We start from the raw sequence: 25,076 nt of genomic DNA, 5'->3' as shown, positions 1-25,076 counted from the left end.
TTTTCAGATTTGCTAATAGTTATTCTCTGCCAGTTGAAGACTCTCCTGATCTAGAGAAAAGAGCAGTCCCTGCACCTCCTCATTTACTGGAGCTGTCACAGCTTACACTGTCTGAAATCTGTCCCCCTCCAACTCTCTCTGCTGGCTGGTAGGAGCTGTGGGTGGCATATGGGTTAGCACAGAATCTCAGGGAATGAAAATTGACAGGCATCGAAAGATGCGTCATTGGTCCTTCCAGAGTAACATGTAAGAAGCGCTGACTCAGAATAGCTGGGAATGTTTTTCGTGAATCTTCGGCCAGACGTGTGATTTATAGAATTGTGAAGTCTAACTGAAATGAGGTATTTGTTGTTCCTCAGGTTACTGAGCTAGCAGGCTACACCGCCCGTGTCCACAACATGTTTTCGGTCTTTGATGAGGTGAAGAGAGGCATCTACAAAAGAACTGCTGTTATTCAAGGGTCTGAAAACAACAGCAAGAATGAAGATAAAGCAGAATTACACATCGATGGGCCCTTAGAAATCAAAGGTAATTAATTCATATTTGTATGTATTCCCCTTTCTGTGGGGCCAGTGCAGTGGGACTGGAGGTGAACAGAAGCTTTTTTTTTCTACAGCAAATGAGCCTCTCAGCCCTAATACCCCAGAGACCATGATGCCTTCCATTTTAACCTCATGCCGTTTTGTAACTCTAGGCTTATGCAATGCTTTTCTAATACACAAAATTGATCAGATGTTGTCTCTGGAAACTTTCAATGAAAAAGGCGTTTCAATGATACTGTTATTTTTTGTGGTATTATTATTCTTAAACAGACAGTGCCTGCTTTCCTCAGACACTTCATTTTTTCAGAAAACTGAGACACTAACATTTTCATCTTCAAACACCATATTATTTTGTTTGGGGTAGGAGGGGAAGATGGACTGGTTCAATAGTTTCCCAGTTTTCCCAGCAGAACCCTTCTGCTTCTCTGTGCTATTGAAAAGCCTCATTCTCTCCCTTTGGCCTCTGAAAACTTAAACCTCGCTAGAGTTGAAGGTACCGCAGTGCTCTTTATGAAATATCTTTTTTCACCAATTTCAACAGTGCTGCCCTTTGGCACGGATTTCTCAAAGGTCCGCTGACAAGGTTCTTCATAACAAACAGTCTGATGCAGTGTGGTGGATAGCTGTGGAAATAGCTGATGTCTTAATCTTGTAGATCTTGGCAATATTTGGCTGACGTTAAAAGCAATGGCATTTTATAGCTGTTAGATTTTGTCACATGCAAGAGAAAATGTTTGTAGTTTCTGGAGCAGCAAGGGATTTTGGGGCTCTTTTTAGATAACTGTGTTTTAAAAACAAAAGCACGTACAGCTCGGATATGAAAGCATGCTATTCACGTTCCCTTTGGTCTAGAAAACTTACACCCCACTGCCGTTTTCTCTGCAGCCTTTTCCCAAGATGTCATTCCACTACAGTAACACATTTCAACTGGCCTGAGTTCCTGCTAAGTCGCGGGGACTGGCGTTTGCTCCTGAGGGGCTGTAGGTTCTCAGAGGCAGCTTGCCAATACCAAACATTGTGCACAAGGACTTGAATGGAATTCAGGCCAGATGAATCTAGGCCACAGGCTCCACACTTTTTATGACAAGTCGCATTGTAATACTGTTTTTCCTCCTTTCTTTTGGCCTTGATACTTCAGAAATCCCTGCAGAGTGGATTTGTGTGTGGATAAAAGTACACGTGCTCACAGATGTATGTGTGTCTGCATTGTTAAAAAAGAAAAACCTTAATATTCAGCTTCCCAAAAGGCCCCTTGAACACATACTACTTGTCTCCTTCTGAATCATCCAATATAACTTTATGTAAATAAGGGATGTCTGGTTTGTGCTTTGCATTTACTGTTGTCAATAAGAGCATTGTAAGAATATGAAAAGTATTTTTAACAGATAATAATATTGCCTTATACATAGTGTATCTAATAATTCAGAATTTTAAAGATGAAATAGAGTTTTGTGCATCTTGTACAAATACTGTCAAATTGTATTTCTGATTACACATAAATATGCTTTTAAAGCATGCTAAAGTTGCCATCAAACACTGCAAATTTAGGAAACGTGAATTAAGTTTACTTATTGCTTTCTTAGATTACTGTTTTTTATCATAGATTTATTTTAAGTAGAATTTCTCCACTGTATCCAAATGCTTCAAAAACATGAAAAAAATTGCAGAATTTCTTGGATAATTTCTGTGGAGACATAATGAGATTAATGCCAAGTCCTTCACAAGTATTCAGGTGATTGAAGTGACTGGTACGACCCTTTTTCACAAAAGTATGTCTTAGATAAACTTGTATTTTTGCGAACCCATCAAAAACCACGTGCCTGGTGTGGCTGATCTGCCAGTTGCATTTCAGGTGCCTTTGTAGGAGTCTGGAGGCAGCAGATTGTGAAGAGAAGGCTGCAATCTTTTTTTTTAACAGCAAAATGCTTTAATTTTCTGTTATCTCGTGCTGGACACGACAGAACTGTTTTATTTAAAACTTATTTTAGGAAAAGAAGAATGTTTGGGCTGATACATAGCACAGAAATTTTTGTCCAGTTTGTTACAGTTTGGCAAGTCAGAAGCAATTGAACAAAGAGCCTCTTAATGGAAAATGTAAAACTAACCTTAACTGAAGGAAATGCTACCAAATCCTTTGATAATAAACTCAGCTTTTCCTTTGTTCCATTTTTCTTTGTTTAGGTTAATCTAAAATATAAAATAAGCAGCCTTCTAATATGAAAATAAATCTCTTTCCTTTGCATCTTGTCTGTAAAAGTAATTTCAAGTATTTCTCTAGATTCCCAGCTCTTTGGGTTCTGTTAGGGCAGCCCCATTATCAGGCAACTGAGTAGTTAGAGTTGATTTAATTTTTTACCGTTTCCGGTAAATTCTTGTAATATGGAATATCCAAATGTCCAATTGAGATCGTATATTTAAATTTGCCAGAAATCCAAATAGTAAATGTAGCTACTGGAATGAATTGTATTATATGGGTTTCCACAAAAACTTAGAAGACACATTTACAGTGCCTGTGGCTTCAAAAAGAGATGGAATCAAGCCATTAAATGTTTTCTCCTTTGCTCTCGTTGCTGGAGGAGACTGAACTGGGCTCAGAGCTTCCGAGCTGGTAGTGAAAGCTGATTCCATTTCCTAAAGAAAACCTCAAGAGAAGGTAAACTGGTCTGCCTGTGGCTAAGGCTGTCCGTGAACCGTTTTACTGGTTGATATTGACCACCTCTTTAAAAGAAAATGCAGTAAATACAGGCTGGACGTGAATAAACATGTATTTATACTGCATTATATAGTTATGACGCATATTGCTAATTGTATTTATGATCAAATTTGCAATTCATTGCACACTCTTGGCTTCTGCTGATAGTGTCTTTGGGACTAGCTAAGGTTTGTTATGCAGATTTTCCACTAGGGCAACCCGGAGCACGTAAAGTTGTTTGAAACTCTCAGCCATTCAGAGAGGCTGTCAGATAGATACCAGTGAAACGTTTCACAAACTTCTTTTTTTCTTTTTCCTAGGAAAAGTTATTGATGTTGAACATGGAATTATTTGTGAAAATGTTCCTATTATTACTCCGAACGGCGATGTGGTGGTTTCCAGGCTAAACTTCAAAGTAAGATGATATGCAAGAATCTTCTGATAGTTGCCATCACATTAACATAAGCAGCACAGAATTCATGTACCTCATGTTAAGTACTTGGAGGAGCATATGGATAAAAGGGGAAGTCCAGAAAGGTAGGCATAGTAGCTCAATAGAGGCAGACACATGTAGTTTATCCTGCTCAAAGAAAGAGAAGAGAGGATTTCTGGTGCTGTTGCCAGGTGGAAAACCAAGCTGAGATTTTTCAAATGTGTATATGGGAGATCTGCATCCATCTTAATTGCAATGAAACTGGGATGCTTTGCTCACATAGGCTCATTTAAAAGTCTGAATTCACAGCAACAGTGTAAAAATCGAGTCTGTGGTTTCGCTTGGTTAGCACAAAGAGTAGTACTGACAGTTGATGGCACGGTTCACAGGGCCAACTGTGCAGTCTTTTCTTCAGTAAAAACTTATATTGTTTTTAAAAAGCTATTCCAGATACCACTTGGTACCTGCTCACAATTTTAATGGATGACCTTTACTGAATTACTCCCAAATATATCCTGATCTTATGTTCCAGTGCAGATGTTGTTATTTTTAAAAATAGTTGAAGTTATCAGAGCACTAACATGAATAATTCCAGCAGGTTCTTTAATTTAGTTAAAGCAGAGTGTTCCTCTTGTCACCTCTGTTGGCCTAGGAATTAGCAACTAGGAGGACAGGGTCCTAGCAATGGCAAAATTTGCAATGGCTTCACTATAGGAATTTCAGATTTGTAAAATCACACTTTTATGGTCAAGGAGACAGTTATAGTTATTCATTTGGCTCAAGAGACAAAAATAACAGAAAATATAACATAGTCAATACATTCATATAAAGCATAGACAATGACATTGTGATTATGCATAAATATACACTCATATATACACAGGGTAATATTAAAATTAATAAAGACAAGTGCATCACAGCCAAAATAACGCTGATAATTAAGTGGGAAAGGGCAATGTGAAGTAAATTCTCCAAATAATTTGATCGGGCTCCCATAGCTTAAAGTAGTATCTCTGATAGGCATAACACTGCTCTGTGTGTTGTTAACACCTTTGGACCTAATCTGCATTAGAATAATTTATTTTTACTGTGGTATATTGACATTGTGATATAATCAGTGTAGTTTGTAGAAATACTCAGACATTATAGAAATGATTTTCATTATTTCAGCCCACATATTACATCTAATGCCACTGTTTCCACTATAGTTGCGTAACTATGTGCAAGTAATCAATGTAATGGGTTGATAATTTGATATAAATTCTCATGTAACTCCCTGTAGGGGTCTTAGACTGTCTGTGCCATATATACTGCATAGTAACATCTTTGCATTTTCATTGCTATTGTAGGTTGAGGAGGGGATGAATCTTTTAATCACTGGACCCAATGGCTGTGGAAAGAGTTCACTCTTCAGAATTTTAAGTGGTTTGTGGCCTGTGTATGAAGGAGTTCTCTACAAGCCCCCTCCGCAGCACATGTTTTATATACCACAAAGGTATGTGTTTTGCTCAAGGTGATGCCTTTTTTCTGGTTACATGAATTTCAACCCTGCTTCTCTCATTTTTAATCTGTGATATGTACAGCCAAGTTAAAACATGGTAAGCACAACCTCAGGTGTGTGGAGAGTGCTAAAAAAAAAGATCCCTTCTTGTTGGTGATGTAAATCTTCAGTCACTGGAAAGGGCTCACATGCCCTTGTGATGGAGCCCGTGCTCCCCTGATGGCCCAAGACCCAGATGGTTGGGATCATGGGAACAGACTATTATCTGAAAACATTTTGAAATAGACCTAATAGATCTTAATTCTAATTTCACTTTAAAACCAAAGATCAAAACAGCTGAGGGTCTTTTGGTTCCTAAACGTTGATTTGCTCAAAATAATTTCCAAAACTTCAAATTTTACACTACGAGACCAGAATCCAATCCACTATTAAATGCAAATTGCCTTTTTAACAATACATGCTCATTTCACTTAGGGAAACATGGTTTTTTTGTGCTTTGTTTGTATTCTGACTTGCTGTTGGACTCTCAGAACATAATTTAATGCAATTGATTCTAGAATATCTCCTTAGAGACTTCTAACTAGGTTGTTTTGCAAAAGCAAAATCAAACACTGAGAATCTTTGATTGCTTTCTGTAGTTCATTTCTTCCCATGGGCAAAAGAAAGGTTCGTGGTACGGTCTGTAGTCACGTTTAAAAAGTACAAGCTATTAAGCTGAATGGAAAATATTAACTGATGAGTAGATTTTGCTTGCTGCAGGTGAAGGTAACAAAGAACATTTATCTGTAATTATTTCAAATATATGTATAATGTATTGCTAGCCATTGTCATTTTTCTGAGCCACTGAAGGGCTTCATTCAGGCACTTGGAGCAAAAGGGTTTATTACATGTTTTTCAAAACAATATTTCACAATTCCCTTTGTGCAGGGCATTCTTAAAATCAATTTTATTCTTAGGCAGAGCAAAAGCTATTCTGATTTTTTTTTTGTCTTGCAGAAAATTTTGGGTTTCAGCCACTTCTGTCCCCAGTGTGATCCCAGCCCCCTCTCAGATCAACATCTGAGGCTGGCTGGCCCACAGCCCTTCCCCTTTACTGATGTCCGCTTTTTTCTGTGGAGGCAAATGGACTCACATTGCGTTCAGGCAGATTTGCCAGGGTGCTGCTTGAGGGGTTTCGTTTCCATGAACATTGTTGTTTGTTAGCTGTTTCCCCTAACTTTGCAGTGCTGGAGAAGTTTGTCCAGCAGACCTCTCTGCTTTGGGACATTTCAAAACTGTTGGTCAGAAGCTGAGATTCAGCCAGCATCTTTGCAGCCCTCTGTGACCAAAGCCATGTAGGGACTGACATATCACCTTTGCAGCGTACCCTGAAGGTACCACTCATCTGCAGTCCATCCTAATAGCATCCACCACGAGAAAGGATGCCGCTGTGGTGTCCTTGGGACACCTAAGTGACATTGCGGTGGCTTGGCTCTGTGGCTCGTGAATGGAGTAGCAGTGAGTGACAGAGAGGGCTCTTCTGCAAGAGTGCTGCACCTTGCTTGTGGCTGAAGATTTTGAAGTCCACTTAGGGGGATGGTTCAGCTGTGTCAGTTTGGGTTCTGTAGACTCCGAAGTGTGGCCTGTCACTCATAAGTGTCTTGTATTTGGAAAGGGGCTGTGAGGCTGAGTCTTGTAGGGATTTGTAAGTGAATGTGGCTAAAGGGGTTGGTATAGGACAGTGATCAGTCAGACTCGTTAGGATGTCTTGGAAGATCCTGAGTTGCTTTTTTGCTCAGTGTATTTGTTCTTTGGGCTTACAGAGTCTTAGATGAATATCTGAGACACCAAGAATAACTTGAAGGAGACTCAGTTTTAAATGGAAGTTATACATTTCTGGACCATATTTGTAACACATCTGCTGGATTTTTAGGGCTTTTGTGTGGTCCAGACTTTTTTTTTTCTGCTTCCATTCAGTTTCTGAGGCTATTAACCATTCATTTATTTATGGCCTCAATAAATTACACATTGTTGGATTTTTTATCTATCCCTGGCTCTAGAGTACATTTAGAATTTCTGTAGTGGTTTATAAATTGTTCTGAAGTCCTGAAATTAAAGCAGCTTGTTTTGGAAGGTCTTGCTGGTTCAACCATTTTGCTTATTAACCCTGTGCAAATTGCTCATTGCTCAGGATTAGCTTCTGTTTATTTTTTTAGACATTAATTCTAAAACTGCAGACTGGAAGAGATAGCACCCTGCCTACATTTCATCATGCATATATTTCAGCATGACTTTAGGGAGAATTTATGTTCTGGACTGAGAGGATTTGGGAGGTGGTAGGAGAGTATCTCTGAGATTCAGCCTACCTCAGTCTTTTGTTTGGTGGGTAGGTGAAAACTGTAGGTGTAGCAAAAGGCTCTAGAGTTGGTGGATGTCTGTCAGAACAGTAAATTGGAATGACATCGTTGTGTTTAAGCGTATACATTACATCTCTGGTCTAAGAACATGGGAGATGGAGTGGACGCAGTTACCATTGAGCCTGGTAAGACCTTACTCCTGTGGCTGGATTTAATTCTGCATCAGCCCTCTGTGAGTTCAAATGTAGGAACCTCATCTCCACACAGTGAATGGTGGAGAATACAGTGACAACTATGTAACAAAATACTTCACAGGAAATAGCTCACTGAAAAGATTATTTTTTTTTCATCTCTGTTTGTAATGTTCCAGCATAGTATTCCAGAAATGTGTGGGAAATTATGTGTCTTTGCCAAGTTCAAAAGCGACATGCAAAAGTATGATTTATTAAAATGCGCATTATCTCATTGTATACTCCAAATTTCATCAGCACTGCAAACACTTTACTTTGCAGTATGTAGATTTTAAAACAGACCCTTAAGAATCCCTATCTTTTTGTCTTTTTAGATTGCTTAGCATCATTATGCTGCTTTTCTTAGGTTTTACCTCTGTGAATCATTGTTAGATTATTTTCTCCTCTTATATAGGGCCAGGCCATGCAGAATTTGTCTTTAATCAGTCACAGTTCTGGTGGATGCTGGTGGCACAAACTGCCCTTTTTGGGGGCAGGGAGAGAGAAGCGCAGGGATTTCTGTGAGTGTGGCGCTGCTGCTGTCTGTGACAGGCCTGTAAAAGAGGAGGGTGGGCAGAAGAGAGGAAGGCTTTAAGAGGCTTTAAGCAGTCCAGCATTATATCATTGCATTGCCTAAAGCAGCTCGTTTTCTAGGATGGATCAGTGCTAGGAGCCGGTCACGGATCCAACAAGTTGTCACATCTCATTGGAACTGTCAGAGTGTGTGTTCTTAACTCTTTCCTCTGCTTCTCTGTCCCTCTTTTGCAAAGTAAAATCATTTGCATTAGCCATCTCTCTGCGTTCCTCTTTTAATTATCTGGCCGAGAAGGCAGCATGAATTGAAAGATAAATGCTTGTGAGTGCTCTGGTCGGTAAGGAATCATGATTCAAATCAGAATTCAGAAATATAATTTTAAATAATAATTTACAAAAATATGTAGTGGGTAGCATGAGTAGCAATGCTAAAGCTGTGACCACAGGAGGTATGTGTAGCACTTAGGGAATTAAAAAAGCAGTCTGTCCTTTGATAGTATATCAGCAGTGTATCTGAAGGTAGCCTGATATCTGCAGACTCTGCCCTATTCCTACTCTGTTGATCTTAAGCATGGGAGGAGACTTCATCTCTGTGGAATTAGTGAACTCTAGTGTACAGTTGCTCCTCACATTTACTCGGGCTCTTTTTGCTCTCCAACTAGAAGTCTCAGCTTTTTCAGTTGTAAGGAAACACAGATTCAGTACATGTTGGCTCTCATTTCCTTAGTTCCTGCTCGTCTGATACAAACACCAGCAGAGCTACACACCTACATAACTTGCAGGTTACCTTGACAACACCACAGGAATATTCCTGAATGTCTCTGCACTGTAAAGCTGCAATCACCACTGGGTTATTCCTATAAATTATTAATAATTTTCTGCCAGCTGTGTCTTACTGTCTTATCTGCATCAAGGAGTGTCTCCTGCAGTCCTTGCTGGTTCCATAACCTTCTGTCACCGCTCTCCAGTCTTCCTAGCACAGCATGTACCTAAAAGGTCCATCAGCATTTTCTCTGTTTTTCTTGAGGATTAATTCACTGATTCGTAGAGCTCAGAGTAGTTCTTAATCCACTATACTTCCTTGTCCATGTCCATTGTTACTGTTTTACTTCTCCAGCTTTCTTCTACTGCAATTTGGGTATTTTTGTGAGAGGGACATGTTTCTCCAGTAGTATGCATGGTTTCTCCATAATTCTGTGTGCCATTCTGGTAAAAGACCAACCCTGACCACTTTCTCAGCAGTCACAGTGACAGATCAACTCTGTATTCTCTCTCCCTTTCTATTGCTCATTCAAGAAGACCTCTAAGATTTCTTTCCTTCGACACCAGGCTTGTCAGATGCTAAAGTGAAGGCAACCAAAGACGCACCAGTATCAGATGTTTGTTCTTCATCATTTAAGATTTATATACTTACATCTTGCTGCCTTCTTATTGATGGTAGGACAGTATGGGACATAACAGTTTAAAGGTTTTTCTGTTCCTCCTAAGCTGTTTAATTTTGCATATGTCTGCTTTATTTCTGATGTTTTATCTGGGGTTCCTTTACAAGTCTTTTCCTGTCTGGTGTTTTTCCTTCTGTATTCTAAAAATGTCCTTGGCTACTAAACAAAATTGCATCAGCTACAAAGATATATTTCCTCTCCTTAGCTCTGTTGGGTAATGCAAATGTCTGATGTGATTTGCCAGAAGTAGTTCAAGGATATTTATCATGTGGATGAAACCAAGCAAGAATATTTTGGTTCTAAGTGACATAAACAATAAAGTGATAAAAGAAAAGTAATTTTTACATTGTAAGCACATGAAACTTTGAAGATTATAGCATGATTCAAATGTTAGCTTAAGCACATAGGTAGTTAGTAGTGGCCACTGTCGTTAAAATATTATTGTTTCCTAAGACAATTCTTCATTACCTAAACAGTTTAGTCTTGCAAAATTTTTGAATTCACTTTCAAATACCCTGTATTATGTATGAAAGTACGTGCCTATGTAGTACATATATGCATGGTTCTGTATTGGACTACATCCTCTTTAGTGTGTGGTCTGTTAGAGAAGTAGCCCAAGTGAAGTGCTGTGCAAATATGCCTGCACGAGTTCTGTTGCCTCAGCTCATTTAGACTGGCTCACGTGTCTCTATTCCATGTTGTATTTTGCACATGCTGATTTCTTGTCCGATCATGCTGCTCTGTCTTTAACTTTGATCCCTTTAGTTTGACCAGCTGGCGTTAAACTGTACTCTGCACCTGCCAACACCGCACTGGCAATGGTCATTGCCCTTCAGCATTTTGGTGATAGTACACAGCCACATTGCCTTGTTCCTTGGGTACTTTGCCATCTGTTCACGTCACGCCATACAGATATCTACTCTCTTGCACACTGCATCTGTTTGTCATACTTACTGTTATCAAATTCATGGAGCTTCTTTCAAATACATTTATTTCCAAAGTTCACCACTTATCTGAGAGATGAGAAAAAGGTCTGTGGGAGATAGTGTTTACACGAAACATAACGTTCTTCAGTTATGCATACTATTCTGATAGAAGCTTGCTTTAAAAATTTGCTGCTACTTTTGTGTCTTTTCTCTTTTTTTGAGGTGAATCGAGTCAAGTCAGTATTCTGCTGTTCATTAAGAACTGTGGCTTTGCATTTGAGAGGTTTGTTAAGCTATCCCTCAGCCAGGGCACAGCTTTTCCCATTTCATTTTACTAGGACTCGTATAGAAATGCTTGCCCTTCTCCTTCCTGATTGAGGGAAGTCCTGGCTTGTCTCACGTTGAACAGAAAAGTTCTTGCTGCCCTGTGTGTCAGCTGAAGCTTTGCCTGCCAGGATCACTGGGAGACCTCTCCGTTGCTGCTGAAGGCTCACACACAGCTGTAAACTTTGACAGTTTTTAATTAGGTCTGTGTGCTGACTGATCACAAGTAATGGCAGTGCCTTTTGGTAGCACATTGTGAACAATATTCACCTATGCTAATAGTCAGTGGTGGAAAATGGCTTTGTGGATTAACTGCCGCTCCCTCTCAAGCCATGCAACGTGCCTTCCTTACCAACCAGACACAGAGTCAGCTAATTAAAGCACAGCTTAGAAGTCTTTTCTGTTATTAAGCAAAGTGTTGCAGAAATCCCAGACTGAATCTTTTAGTCAGCTTGCTGCATTGGGGTGTAGTTTAGATTTTCAATGTATTTACATAAATCCAACACTGGTCTTAAAGTCTGCAGCTGAACTGGTGTTTGTGAAGGACTTCAGTGTTCTCTAGGGTTTTGTTGTCTCAGTCCCTTCAGACTGGGGGCCGGTCTGGAGCAAGCTCTGGCTGTGGGAGGTACCAAGAACACTAAACACGGGTGAGGAATTGAGTTGTGTTGATACGTACTCAAATTTTACTCTGTCTGGAGACTAGTGCTTTTCCTGGTGGGCAGCTGCCTGGAGCGCAGAAGCCAGTAGCACACTCGATACAACTGTTGACAAATTTGAATTAGCAGGAAAGTCCAGCCTTGATTTGATACAGGGATTTGAGTATCGTCTTTTATCTTCTGGGAGTCTTTCCAGTTGAAGCAGATGCTATTATTACTGCCTTCTGTATGTATGGATGGAGAAACTTCATTCTCCAGACTCATGGAGATGGCTCACTTAAAGCACAGTGTGGTCACTTGATGCAAGCCAAGTCCTTTTTGTTTGTGATCCATAAAAGAACTTGAACATTCAGAGGATTAAGATCCATTCAGTAACTTATTGCATTCCTACCAAGTCACAGATACACAGAGTTATGAAGTGCTGTCAGTTTCATGGCTGATTAAATACCATGATATGTACACAACTAAAAGGTGAAATCCATTCTTGTAATCAAAGCAGCTTCCCTCTCATTTTGAATATTGCTTCAGTACTAAGCACAAATATTGTTTTGGCTACTGCACGGAAGTAGGTATCATTAATATACAGAACTTGCTCCATTTACATTCTTTTGAGTTGTTTTCCTTCGTGTTACAGAGGAGCTAAGTGTTTGTGTATGAGGACTCCCAGCTGCAGGATTATTTCTACTAGGATATCTGGCAATCGCTTGCTCTGTGTTTCATCACGTATTTTGGATATTGTGTTGTTGCCAGTATGAGCTTGCAATGCTTCCACCCTTCACTTTCTTCTTTTGATGGGATTTTTAATATAAAAAATTCTCATTCAGCACCATTACAAGTTGTCCGTACCACCTTTCCGCCTGACTGTTTATGGAATTTCATTTAAAAGCTGGGAAAACTAGGCTTTTAAATTCTTTTTAAGTGCATTGTCAGATTAAGCTTAACAAATGTTTTAAAATGTGAAGTCACTAAAGAGATTACGTGGCTGGTATTTATAGGACTCATCCAGCAGAGCAACTGACAATTTATTTAATCTGTGCTAGGTTCATTTTGTTCAGACAGACAGGTCACTTGTCCTTAAAATTTAGTTTTGATGGAAGTACCAGGGAAACAAATTCACTTACAGGTTAACTGAGGTCACTGTGTAACTTAGCAGTGGTATGGACAAACTTGCATGACAGAGAGTAATCTGGTGGCTGCATTTACGTGGCCTAGTTTCCTCAGAGAAGTGCCATTATTGTGTCCAGCTTGGGCAGTTGCCTCCAGCTTAGTGCCCTACATTGCATCTGTGCAACAAAGGTTCTTTGGCAGATGAACAGCACAGCAAATGTTTACTATTTCGATAGTATTTTACCTAGGAATGTCAAAAAACATGCTTCAAGTGCCTTATGCATATCAAATTATGAGAAGCAACTTGGCAGCATAACACTGGGAAGCACTGGGAAAGCCTGAAGTAAAACATTTGACATGAGAAGACAGAAAGGATGCTGGCTTTTGTCAGGGAAGGACAGCTAAAAGCTCCAGTAGCAACTGTGTCATCTTCCCTAGGAAGAAGTCCTTTCTCCATCTTACTATGGTTTTCAATCAGAAACTCTCATTGCAGTGTCCTGTGCTTTTAAATATCCATGTAATAGACATAGCCAACACCTCCCTCTTGAGGAGAAGGTGGTGGTCCTTCCCATGTGCTGAAGGCTCTGCCTTTTGCCTGCCCCTGTGTCCTGGGCTCTAGACTGTGTCCTAACTCCAAGGTGAACGGGGCCTTCAGCCCTCTTCCAGCCTCTCCATGGTCTGCACACTCAAGACTCCTTCTGTCCCTCCTCCAACTCACTGCGGTTTCCAAGGTAAATGTTTTATTTAGCATGGGGATTCCATTCTGCATTTCTTGGAGACATTGCAGTGTTCACTAATAACTGCCAGCCTTCCAGAGAGAAGAGTATTAGCTATTTTTGTGTACAAGTGTTCAGCCTGTACCCCTGACAGATTAAAACAGTAAACTGTCAACTCATGCACCAGAGGTAGAATTTGTCTATGTTTGTTTAGGCAGCTACAAGTTCGATGTCCTTGTGTGAGCTTTACGCTGAGTGTACTATCTGCCTCAGGAGCGTGATTCGCTGTTGCAGTGCACCCATGAAAGTGGTCATTGTCAATCCCAGTGAGAAAGGTTTTTGAACTCTGTAATGCATTAATTAAAATTCCTTTAATTAGAGATAAGGAGTAAGTTGATAGCATAGATAATCACAAGAACATGGAATGGTTGAGGTTGGAAGGGACTTCTGGAGGTCATCTGGTCCAACCCTCTGCTCAAGCAGGGTCACCTAGAGCTGGTTGCCCAGGACTGTGTCCAGATGGCTTTTGAGTATCTACAAAGATGGAGACCCCACAGCCTCCCTGGGCAGCCTGTGCCAGTGCTCGGTCACCCTCACAGTGAAATGGTGTTTCCTGGTGTTCAGAGTGAACCTCCTGTGTTTCAGTTTGTGCCCGTGGCCTCAGTGGTGCCCAGTGATAGGACCAGAGAAGAGCCTGGCTCCAGATTCTCTGTATCCTCCCTTCAGGTTTTTATGTACACTGGTGAGATCCCCCTTAGCCACCTTCTCTCCAGGCTGAACAGTCCCAGCTCTCTCAGCCTTTCCTCATAGGAGAGATGCTTCAGTCCCTTCATTATCTTTGTGGCATTTACGTACCATCAGATACTAGGAAGCCAGCATTGTGCGGCATTAGGTGGACCTCTAGTCACAGCATGGCATGCTGCACTGATCCCATCCATGCTAAGGTTTGTTGGCATTATGGTCTTTAGTGCTCTGATAGGATTTTCTTAGAAGTGAACAATTCCATTTATCATTTCTGCTGTCAAGCAAAAGAATGTTAGCATGAGAACATGTTGTTTCAACTTCAAGATAAGGACAAGGACGCACAGGTGGCGTAGTTGCTGATGCCAAGAGGGAGCTGCCTGCAGGCTCCTCTGTTATTAGCCAGCAAAGTTTATCCCGTGGCCAAGTGATAAGTGCAGCACAGCCCAGGCCTGAAGGCCAGTTCCTATGTGCATCACAGCCCAGCAAGGTATAACACAGCCCTGTGCCCACTCAGGTCAGCTGTTACCTGGCCCACTAACTCCTCGATTCACAAGTGTCTTCCAGTTCTGGCCACTGCAGCTGTTCATCCTGTGTCCTAGGACAAGTGTCTAAGACACAGGAGACCTGCTGGAGGTGCCAGTTCACTGGAGAACTCCAGTGACTACAAAGGGACCCTGGGGTGTCTGTCTCAGACTTGGATGAGTAATATTTAGGTGAGATGAATCTCTTCTGCAAATAATGCTGAGTAGTCCCCAGAACAGTGGATTTTAAGTTATTTGTTCTCAAGCCATTATGTCTTGGTCTTGTGGGAGCACATAACAGGTGGGTCCCTTTCTGCGGCGCGGTCTGTGTGCAGTAGCCCGGCTTGGGTGGGAGTGTGTCTTTCCCAAGAGGAAAGGCTCTTGTAGACTTGTTTATCTTCCTAGGGTTTTGCATTAATTATACCCTATCAGTTTTAGTTTCTGCTAAAGATTACTACAGCTCCCTTGTGGCCACTTCAGGTACCTATAACATTTATAAAATGGCTACGATAATGTTCCATGTATGTGGTGCATCTCTGTATTTTGCTCTGTCGTGTTAAGTCCTCTGTAATGTGGTGTTTCAGACGATTAGAGAGGGAACCAGAGCGATGTGTCTCAGTGGTGACACACTGTTGCTCTACTGTTGCTTGCGTTCTCATATCCCATTGCATGCAAAAAATGTTGCCATGGACAACTAAGCATTGTAGAAACCCAGAGCAAAAGCAGCATCTGCTCGAGAGGCTTCACTGTCTGCGCTTCCTCGTCTCTGGGGAGTAAGATGTCACTTCTCATCCGCAAAACCATGAATAATTTGGGATCTTTCTAAAAGAGGGAAGCTGCCTTTCTTGTTGCGTGACACAGAATGTTAGAGATTGGAAGGGACCACAAAAGATGATCTAGTCCAATCCCCCTGCCGGAGCAGGAGCATCCAGATCAGGTTAGAAACACCTCTCGGGCTGGGTATGCCTGGCGGAACTGGCAGACTAGACTCCTCTCCAGAATAGCTCACTGTTATTTCTTCAATTCATTGATATTCGTGATCATCCATCCAAATAATCCTTTTATCATAAGGACTGCCAGAGGTATGAAAAGCCTGGGACTGCAAAAATTGGATGTTTAAGAAAAGAGGAGTCATCTTCCTTCATTTGTCTGGCTGGTTGATTTGATTCATTGCAGGAGGTATAATTATTTCAGATTGCATTAGCTGTTTGTATTTTGTAGCAATTGTCTGGGTTTTGGTTTTAATTATACATGTGTTTTTGTGTTCTTTCTGTTGTCTCTGCCTATCGCAAGATACAAATAGACTGAGCTGAATAATTTTATTAATTGTTCACTGTAAACTTTTATGCCATCTAACCAGTTCTAGTTATATTGTAAGTGATCTTGGTTGAATAAGTAAATCATGAGATGAGATGATACCTGAGCATGAATAGCATTTTAAATTAAAGGCTTCTTTTACCTTTCTTGTTATTATTTTGTCCCAGATGATTTTCATGCAGCGATGTGCATATCTGCTTTGCAAAGAAAGCCACAGAGTGATTAGTGTGATTTTTCTTTCAGCCTTTGAGATCAGATTCTAACTATATGCATTGAGAATTCATTCTTTCATACTGTGCTTTTCATTTCTTGTTAACTATGTTAATGGCTATAAGCTGATTACATTCCACTCTGGTAACTGATCTATCTGAAATATTTAGAAGATGTTCGTGGCTAGTTCTATATGAGTGGAGAGGAGAGTTCAGTGAAGGGTATTTTAAAGAGAGATCAATTATTTATACCTTTAGAAGGGTTGCTGAAACTTTAGCTGGTCCTAAAATTCTTTGAACTAGATACAATGCAATAAACTAACCCCGTTTTGTTTTTAGCATTTTGATAAATCTTATTATTATTTTTTAACTCTTTGCTGATACCATCTTCTGTGTGAGAGCAGTGGATACAACACTACTTAAAAAGAACTTAATTCACATTCATTCAAGATGTTTTATTTTCTCAAAGTTGTAGTGGTGGTGCCATCGTTAGCTTTTTGTTGTTTATTTTATTAATGTCATCAAAGAACTACTGGGAATCCAGATGGCTTTACTTACTGGTATTTCTTGAGCATCACTGTTGATCAAGCTTTGCTGCTGTGGAAAACTGTGGAGTTTTTACTATTGACCTAAATCAGGAGCGTGGCAAGAGCTGTAGTTCTGCTGAGGTGGTTCCAGCCGAGGTACTACAACACCTAAAAATTAGGATCTTGGTGCCAGAAAGGTGATGGAAAGTTTTAAATATAGGTGGATTCCCTCGATAGTCAGGCAGAGATTTAGGGCTTTTGGAAAACTATCAAAATATTTGTGTAGTAGGTAAAGGGAGCCACCTAGAGTTAATCCATAGGAATCTCTAAATATAGATATATGAATTCCTGCCTTTTACTCAAGTTTAGGTACCAAACTAAGAGCTAAACATTAAACACCTTTATCTACAACAAGCCCTCTTCTGAGAGCAGGCACCTAAATAAGATTAGAACGGCCTTTAATATGTTTTTACAATGCTACTGAAAGATTAAGATAGTTAGTGCATTTTAAATAAAAGTGTATTGGGAAAAGAAAGTATAAATAGTACATGGCACAAAAACTGGTACTAAAGTCTCCCTCTGTCCAACTGAAGGCTCAGACTGGTATAGTGTAGAGTTAGGCTCTTTCCAATAACTCTTTTCAGACACATGATTCCTGCCTTTTAGCAGCAGCTTCCTTGCTGCAGTGGGAAGACCTTGCTTCAGCTGGTGACAGGGCTGGAAGGAATGTCCTGTGAGGAGCGGCTGAGGACTCTGGGTTTGTCTGGTTTGGAGAACAGGAGGCTGAGGGGTGACCCCATTGCTCTCTACAGCTTCCTGAGGAGGGGCTGTGGGAGGGAGCTGCTGAGCTCTTCTCCCTGGTGCCCAGTGAGAGGACACGTGGCTGTGGCTCAAAGCTCTGCCAGGGGAGGTCTAAACTGGACATGAGGAAGCATTTCTGTACTGAGAGGGTGGTCAAACCCTGGAACAGGCTTCCTAGAGAGGTGGTCGATGCCCCAGGCCTGTTGGTGTTGAAGAGGCATTTGAACAATGCTCTTAACAACACATTAACTTTCGGTCAGCCCTGAGATGGTCAGGTGGTTGGACTAGATGATCTTTGTAGGTCGCTTCCAACTGAAATATTCCATTATTCCATTTAATTCTTATGGATGTCGGAACAGGTTAACTGTCAGCACAGTTTATTTTGCATGGAAGATGAAAACACTTTTGAATACATTCAGAAAGTATTTGTGAACGCTTAAAGTGCATATGGCTTGTTCTGACTTTGGAACAGAAATTTCTTGATATCTAAGCAAGCCATCTTCTTTAGCTTGCTGCCCAAGACAGTAAAGCACTCTGCTCTTCAAGGCATCAGTGAATTACTAGATATTGGTGCTGTCTCGCTGCAGTGTGCAGTGTTAATTTGCAGTCCCTTTGAATTGGCATGCTACCTTTCTCTTTGTGCCTAACAGCTCCAGTGTGTAAGTCTTCTGTTTGGGAAGATGAGTGGTATGTACTCCGATATATTTTGTATCATCTGCTCCCTCCCCACTCCCCGAAGTTAACTGCAATGAAGGGACCGTGTTATCAGCAACACTTGCCCTTCCTCAACATATGATTTCTCTAATATTTTGCCAACATTGTACACAATGTCACGTGCCAATAGGGCACTGGGGAATTGTCCACACCACAGGCTTCAGATTGCAGCAGGTCTTGATATCATCTGTCTTTAAAGCCTGCTCAGCAAGGGGGGAGGCATGAGCCTCAGGGGTGGCAGCTTGTTACTAGCTCAATGAAGTTACACATCTGCAAAGTGAAGCACTAAGAGCATCAAACAGGAGTTGTTGATGCAATAAAACCGTCAAACTGACTGAAACAAGATCAGTTTGTGGGAACAGAAAGTATCTCTTCCATTGAGTGTCTTGAAATTCCAGAAAACCAGGCAAGAATCAGCAAGTTTTATTAGGTTTCTGGAGGTTTGATGCCAAAGATTTTTAAAAAAAAAAAGATTACTGATCTTAAATCCTCTCTCTCAAAACCAGTGTAGAAATCTCATTTCAGACAGCACAGAAAGAGAACAATTGCAGAGCTATTACCGTCAAAGGCGTGACCTCCGCACGGCAGAGGAGTTGCTTTCAGAATCTGTAAAATTGCTTTCTTTGAGGCTGGAACCCAGACACGCTGGCTGAAAGGAAAAACTCCATCAGAAATCAATTATGTTCAGTTAAAGTCGAGTATTAATTCAGGACAAAAAGACTGGTTTTGTTGTTTGAACTGCTAAAAATTTAATGAAAACAGTATTTTAACAAGGAGCTTACTGACAAAGCCAAAATGTCACTGTTGCTGTATCCAGTTACCCACACTTCTTATTACTTAATGTCTAGCTATCACACACATGTAAACTCAATGACAATAATGTCTGATGTTTAACAGGTTTTAGTGTCTTTGACTTTGTGGCACCCATGGTAGGTAAGGTGGTTATTGTCTTCAAGTTTCGGACAGGGAAATCTGTTTTAGTGTGAGATCATGAGAGTATGAGTTAGATGAGATCTCACCTAACTTTAACCCTTTAGAAGTTGCATAACTAAGGCCCCCATTGAGAGAGAAGACACCCCCTGGAGGCAATTCATCCCTTCCCTAAAATCAATGGGATAAACCAATCACAAAAGTGCCTCTCTTTGTTGTCAAGAGTTGGAGCCCCAAACGGGACATCTCACGCCAGGCAATATGAAGTGTCCCGTCAGGGACAGGAGTGGCTTCCTATAGGATGGGGGCAGCAGAACGTGCTCTCCCACCTCCCAGACAGACCCGTAACCACAAGCCTTTCTTCCTCTCTACTAGTCAGTCAGTAATTGCTGGGGTTTGCTATTCCACTGCAGGCTGGGCTTTTCTTTCATTTTCACAAGCCAGGCGGGGAGAGGTGTGCTTGGTAGTACCGGCGAGTTTAGCTGGGAGGCCACGGGGAAAATCCAGTTGTACCAGGAAGCGGTGCTGGTGACTCAGGGAACAGCGTGGCAGTGAGTGTCTTGGTGCGGTGTTTTTGAGCATAGCCTTCCCGATTGTGCTGTAGGTCAAATCTCAGAGCTGCTAGTCATTACAGGATCATGCTTCACAAGAGCAAGGTATTAAATGCCAGACAAATGATATGATAGGTAACTCTGTCCTCCTTGCCCTTACCTGCAGCTTCACCTAAATTACAACGTCTTATGCATAACCTGATCACAAGTTTTCTGAGCCCAGGTGGAGCTGCTGTCTTTTCTCCCAGAGATGGCAGCACTCTGAAGCAAGTGAAGTGATTTCTACATGTGTAAGAAGTAAAGCCCTCTGGGATTTTAGATGGAGAGTGCTGTGGAAATGTAATAAATCATTACTTCATGAAGTTACATAATTTTTAGAGTTGAGATTTTGCAATATCCCCGTTAATGTAAATGGCTCACTGCACTTGATGCCAGTGTTCATGCAGCAGCCCAGAGCAGCACCCTTCCCACAGTAAACCCAAAGCGGAACAAAGAGCAAAGAGGAGCAACAATGCTTTCGTTTGACTTGTGGTTCTGGTTTTGCTCCGTCTGGGTGCCCACCCACAGAAGGGAAATGACCAAATACTTAGGAGCAGTTCAGATCCCCTGCCCTTCCACCCTCACCCAGCTGGTGGTGAAAGTAGTTTAACTATGGGCGGGTACAGACAATTCACAATGGATGTCTGCAGCCCTAAGACCAATGTGACTGATGCCAGCTTAAATGTGACTTTCAGTTCACGTTGCAGCTTTAGTTCTGTAATTCTACATCTGCTGTATTATGAATTCCTTCTGATGACTCTGCTATATTTTAGGGACCGTCAAACTAACAGTAAGTAGATCCACCCCTTCTGCAGAGACACCTGCAAGGGAAGGGAAGAAATCTGTTAAGTGTCACACTTCTTTGTCAGGAAAATCATGTCTGAGACCTTCCTACCTCGCAGGTCCAGAGCTCTTCGGGGAAGAAGACTGACCCCTTGCCAACGTGCTGGGAAGTTGTTGGGAGCAGTTCTCTGTGGCAGGGGCAAGCTGCCTCGAAGCCTCCTCATTGCTGGCCCTATTTTAACTGCTCCTCTGTGTCATCATCCCCTGGCAACACAGCTTTAGTAAGACTGGTATTGTTTTGGCAGATGAACCCACGGGGAGTTAGTGTAACTCTTGGCACAGAAAGCAGGGCAGAGTCTGGAGCTTGACTGTTCTTTGGCTCAAGCCTTCCCCTCCAAACTCAAAATCTCACAGATCATTCCTGGGGTGTTTCCAGCTTCCAAGAGCTATCAGCAGTGTCTGTGGGACAGGGTGGATATTTGTCCTTCCAAAGAAATGCTTAGAACAAGAGCAAAAGAGATTGTCAAACAGATATGTCTTAGATTGCCTTCGCTATCCCAGGCTGAATAGTGTGGTATCTTTTAGAGAGATGTAAAACTGTTCTTTGAGCTGATTTTGTTTAGAGGCAAGGAGGATTTTTGGGGCCTGGGCTGTACCAGCAGCTGGGCACAGCACATGACGTTGTGGAGACTGTCCATAGCCATTCCAGGGGCACAGCCGTGATTGAGCGCTCTGGCTTCAAAGTGGAGACAGCTTGTTTTAGTAAGGTGGGTGGTATTACCTGGTCTGGGAACGTGGTGATTCAGAAACAGCTTCACATACAGCTCAGCCTTGTGTTTGGCAAAGGGAGGCTGTTAAGCTGATCAACTTCTCAGAAGTGTTACACTGACTTCTAGAGCCAGCTAAGTTAAGCCTGGTCCCATTTCTTCAGTCCTGAATAGTAGTGTGCAAAGGAGGCTTTTGCTGCTCTCCTGCTGATTTGGGTGTCTCCTGCTGCACCATGAAAGTGCTTCCCAGTTAGAGCTGCAAAGTTTTTGTTACAGTTCACTTTTAACATCAGAGTGTTAGATTCCCTTTCTAAATCTCTAAGCATACCAAACCTTGAATACAGCGTGGAGTTTCCCTGATTCCAAGTGAAAGCGTTCTGAATGGGCTATGAAGTGGGTGTTTATTCTGCCTGATCCGTCATTTTGTTTTTATGCTAATGCTACCCCTGTTGCTATGCTGTAATCAGCTTCTATAAAAACAATACATTGTCCCTAGGGTAAGTTTAGAAAATCATTCACCCACAATGCACCCACAGATGAATCCAGTTTTTAGCAACATGGTGTTTAAAGTATTATACTCTGCTCATAAAGCATCAGCAAGATGCGCTTGCTGGAGCCAGCCCCAGATTACCGGTTTCTCTGTATTGTTTTTCAGACCCTACATGTCCATTGGAACATTACGTGATCAAGTCATCTATCCAGACTCAGTAGATGACATGCATGAGAAAGGCTACCAAGATAAAGATCTGGAATGTATCCTGGATGTGGTTCATCTGTACCACATAGTTCAAAGAGAAGGAGGTAATTTGCTTGTTTTTGTAAAAGGCTTTACAAAATCTGTTCCTCGTGTGTGTGTCTTAGTGTGACTGACCTTTACTTACTGATTTGGCAAAACCGCATCCAGGCCCTTTGGTTGTGGGAGCTGTACAACCACGTGGTTGTTTCTGACGGTGCTAATGGATGGAGAGGAGCGAAGTGCTTCTCTCCTCCCTGGTAAATCCATGCCCACGCAAAACATCCTTGCTCTCTTGTAATGGCCAGTCTTTTCATGGTATTGTGTGATCTATGACTTTCCTTCATTTCCTTAGAAAATTTAACTTGTCAAAAACCTTGTGATGTCACTGAGTACATTAACTCGAAAGCACATGAATGAAAGGAGAGTCAGGTCTACTTTCACCTCTGTGGTTTGTGGGGTCAGCGGGACTATGTGCCATGGGAAGGAGAATCTGGTTGCACACCACCAGGGTGAACAAGTTAAAAATAACCAAATGGCACTGGCTGACAGTGGAGTGTTGCCATCCACCATTTGTTGTTTAAGTTGCCATGTGTTCTCAGTGTTGTTTGCCCTAATAGTAAGGGACAGTGTAAATACACTGGCACAGTAACTGTCAGGATGCTAAAGGCTTCTCTTGTGTCTAAGAAACTGGAGCATTTCATGGCTTTTTGTCCCAAGCACAGCAGTAATTTTCATCCTTCTGTTCCCACCGGCCACTAATCTCTAGTTTGAATTTCCTCCCCATCATTATGCTTTTAAAACAGGCAGAGAACAAAGTTGGTAAGATTCAGAGAGAAGAAGGAGGATTTTTCAAACCCCTCTGAGGAGCTGTTACTCTGAGTGCTGGATGTACCCTGCCTCTCTCTGCCAGCTGTCAGTGCTTCTTTTTGAGAGGGTGCTTTGGGTGCGTCGCCTTGTAAAGTAAGTGCTTGGCGTCTCTCAGGATCGTTCTGACAATAGAGAGAAATGCCTCAGCCATTGGGAATCACAAGGTAACATCTGAATTCCCATTCCTGGATGACAGCCTGTTGCTCTGTTCAAAATGCAGAAAGTGCATTGTATTTTTTAAGTGTGCACAGACACTCATCTGGTTTCCTTTCTGCATACTTTAGAGTGGGGAGTAGTAATCATTCACAGCAGCAATTGTATACCTACGCATACTTTTCTACCTCACAGGGCTTTGGATAGACTTTCCATGGGTTAATGCTGCTTTGTTAAGAATGTAATAATGACTGTTGGCCCTTAAATTGCAATAGAAGATAAGAATCTGCCATCATTCTGATTCATCTTGTTATTCAGATCTGATATGATGACACAAGGATTGAAAAAGGGGGCAGAGAGCTAAACTCAGTGACTGGAATAATTGCAGAGAAGGCCTCTGTTCCCTGCGGGGATGTTAGAACTATTCCTGTTAGTATTCCTGAGTTGCTTCGCTAAGTGAAGTGCCTAAGTTGCAGAAGAACAAGCAGATGTGTTGGAGTGAGGAGCTGGAAAAGGAGGAGCAGTTAAATTGTCAGTGGCAAGAAGCCACTGTGGAATGTGCATTCATAGCCTGCTGGTGCTTGTAGATGTACTGAACAACACATGACCCTCAGCGGCCGAAACCTTCTCCCCAAGAAGTCCCTGAGTGCACATTGTTGTGGTTTATAACCCTGCAGCTGGAGCACGGAACTGGTGATGGAGCAGTTACTGCGCTGCACGTATGAGATGCCGCTGGCCAGGGTCAGTGTTCAGTATTGCCAAACTGAAACCCCAGGTTTGGATCAGTCTTGCTCTGCTTTCTGTGCCAAATGAACTATTTATTGCTGACCTCATGCTTGCTCGTCTGCCTGCCCGACTGCACATGTGGGGCACACACAATCTGTAAAATGTCTAGAGGATGTGGTTAATGTTCAGTGGTGCTGTATTGAAACTCCGCTCAGGATAAGGGCACACTGTGCAGAAGTCTGCACAAACAAATGTTTAAAAAAAAGTATCTTAGGGATTTTGCAGTCTAAAATGACAGAAGTGGGCAAAGCCGGAAAACGAGGGAGAGATTACTGCATACCAGGAAGTTTTTAGGACCATAATACACTTACTTGTTCCCATTACTCCTTGAGCATTTGCAGGAGGTAAGTGCCAAGGTAGAAGCAGAGTGGAAATCCGTGAAATGTGATTTGACACATTACATGGATTTCAAATGCTTACATATTGTTTAGAGCTTCCCCACTCTGGGAAGAAGACTCATACTCTGGTTTTTTGAACAAGCAAGCCAGAGGAATACTTGTTGAAAGTGAACAGTTGACATTTTTGTTTGTACATAGCTGAATTACTTTGTAATTCTCATGTTTACTTTATTCTTTTGATTGAAAACAGATTTTTAAAAATATTTGTATTAAAAAATGAATTTTTCTTTGCAAAATAATGAAAAAATCCCATATAAAGCTTTATAGAACAAGGGCTTTGCCCCAAACCATCCTTTTCCTTTTTGCAAACTGCTTTGATGGTTGCCAAACACTGGCATTTTCCAATAGAAAAAAGTTTTGCTGAAAAATTCCCATCAAGTTTCTATTTATATATTATATGCACATGTAGTGTATGTAAAATACACTACATCTGAAAAAAAATCAATGAAACCATTTTTAATAATTCAGATTCTTGTGGATATATGGGATATGTCCATGCTATTTTGAACTGTCTCCATAAACCGTTCTAAGAATGGAGCTATGTGTCAGCCATTAAGCTATAGAAATCTAATATAATTCCTCAATGTTTTTTTCTGTAGATCCTCTTCTCCTTCAGAGCGTTACCTCTGTCTCTTCCCCTTGCGCCTACCCCCTGCAGTGTTAAGCCTCTCCAAGACAGCAGGCTCCTTAGGGCATGACCCTGCTCTGTTTATATTGACCAGCAGTGTCACATGTGTAATAGGATGTTGTGCAGTTTTGAGTTCTGCTCCCTGTGGGCAGTTATGAAAAAGCCA

At 41.5% G+C, this 25,076-nt stretch overlaps 1 protein-coding gene across 1 annotated transcript in view; it reads left to right on the top strand.

Annotated features, from left to right (window-relative positions):
• ABCD2 (ATP binding cassette subfamily D member 2) overlaps nt 1–25,076 on the top strand; it is a 46,603-nt gene that overhangs the window by 9,858 nt on the left and 11,669 nt on the right. Inside the window, exons 4-7 of the mRNA XM_005498132.4 lie at nt 360–528; nt 3,555–3,649; nt 5,017–5,162; nt 21,998–22,143. Coding sequence (XP_005498189.3) covers nt 360–528; nt 3,555–3,649; nt 5,017–5,162; nt 21,998–22,143 — 556 coding nt within the window. The remainder of the gene's footprint in view (nt 1–359; nt 529–3,554; nt 3,650–5,016; nt 5,163–21,997; nt 22,144–25,076) is intronic.

This window comes from Columba livia, chromosome 1 (genome assembly GCF_036013475.1).
Source record: "Columba livia isolate bColLiv1 breed racing homer chromosome 1, bColLiv1.pat.W.v2, whole genome shotgun sequence".
NCBI classification, from domain to species: domain Eukaryota; kingdom Metazoa; phylum Chordata; class Aves; order Columbiformes; family Columbidae; genus Columba; species Columba livia.
This window is presented reverse-complemented; position numbering and strand designations above follow the sequence as displayed.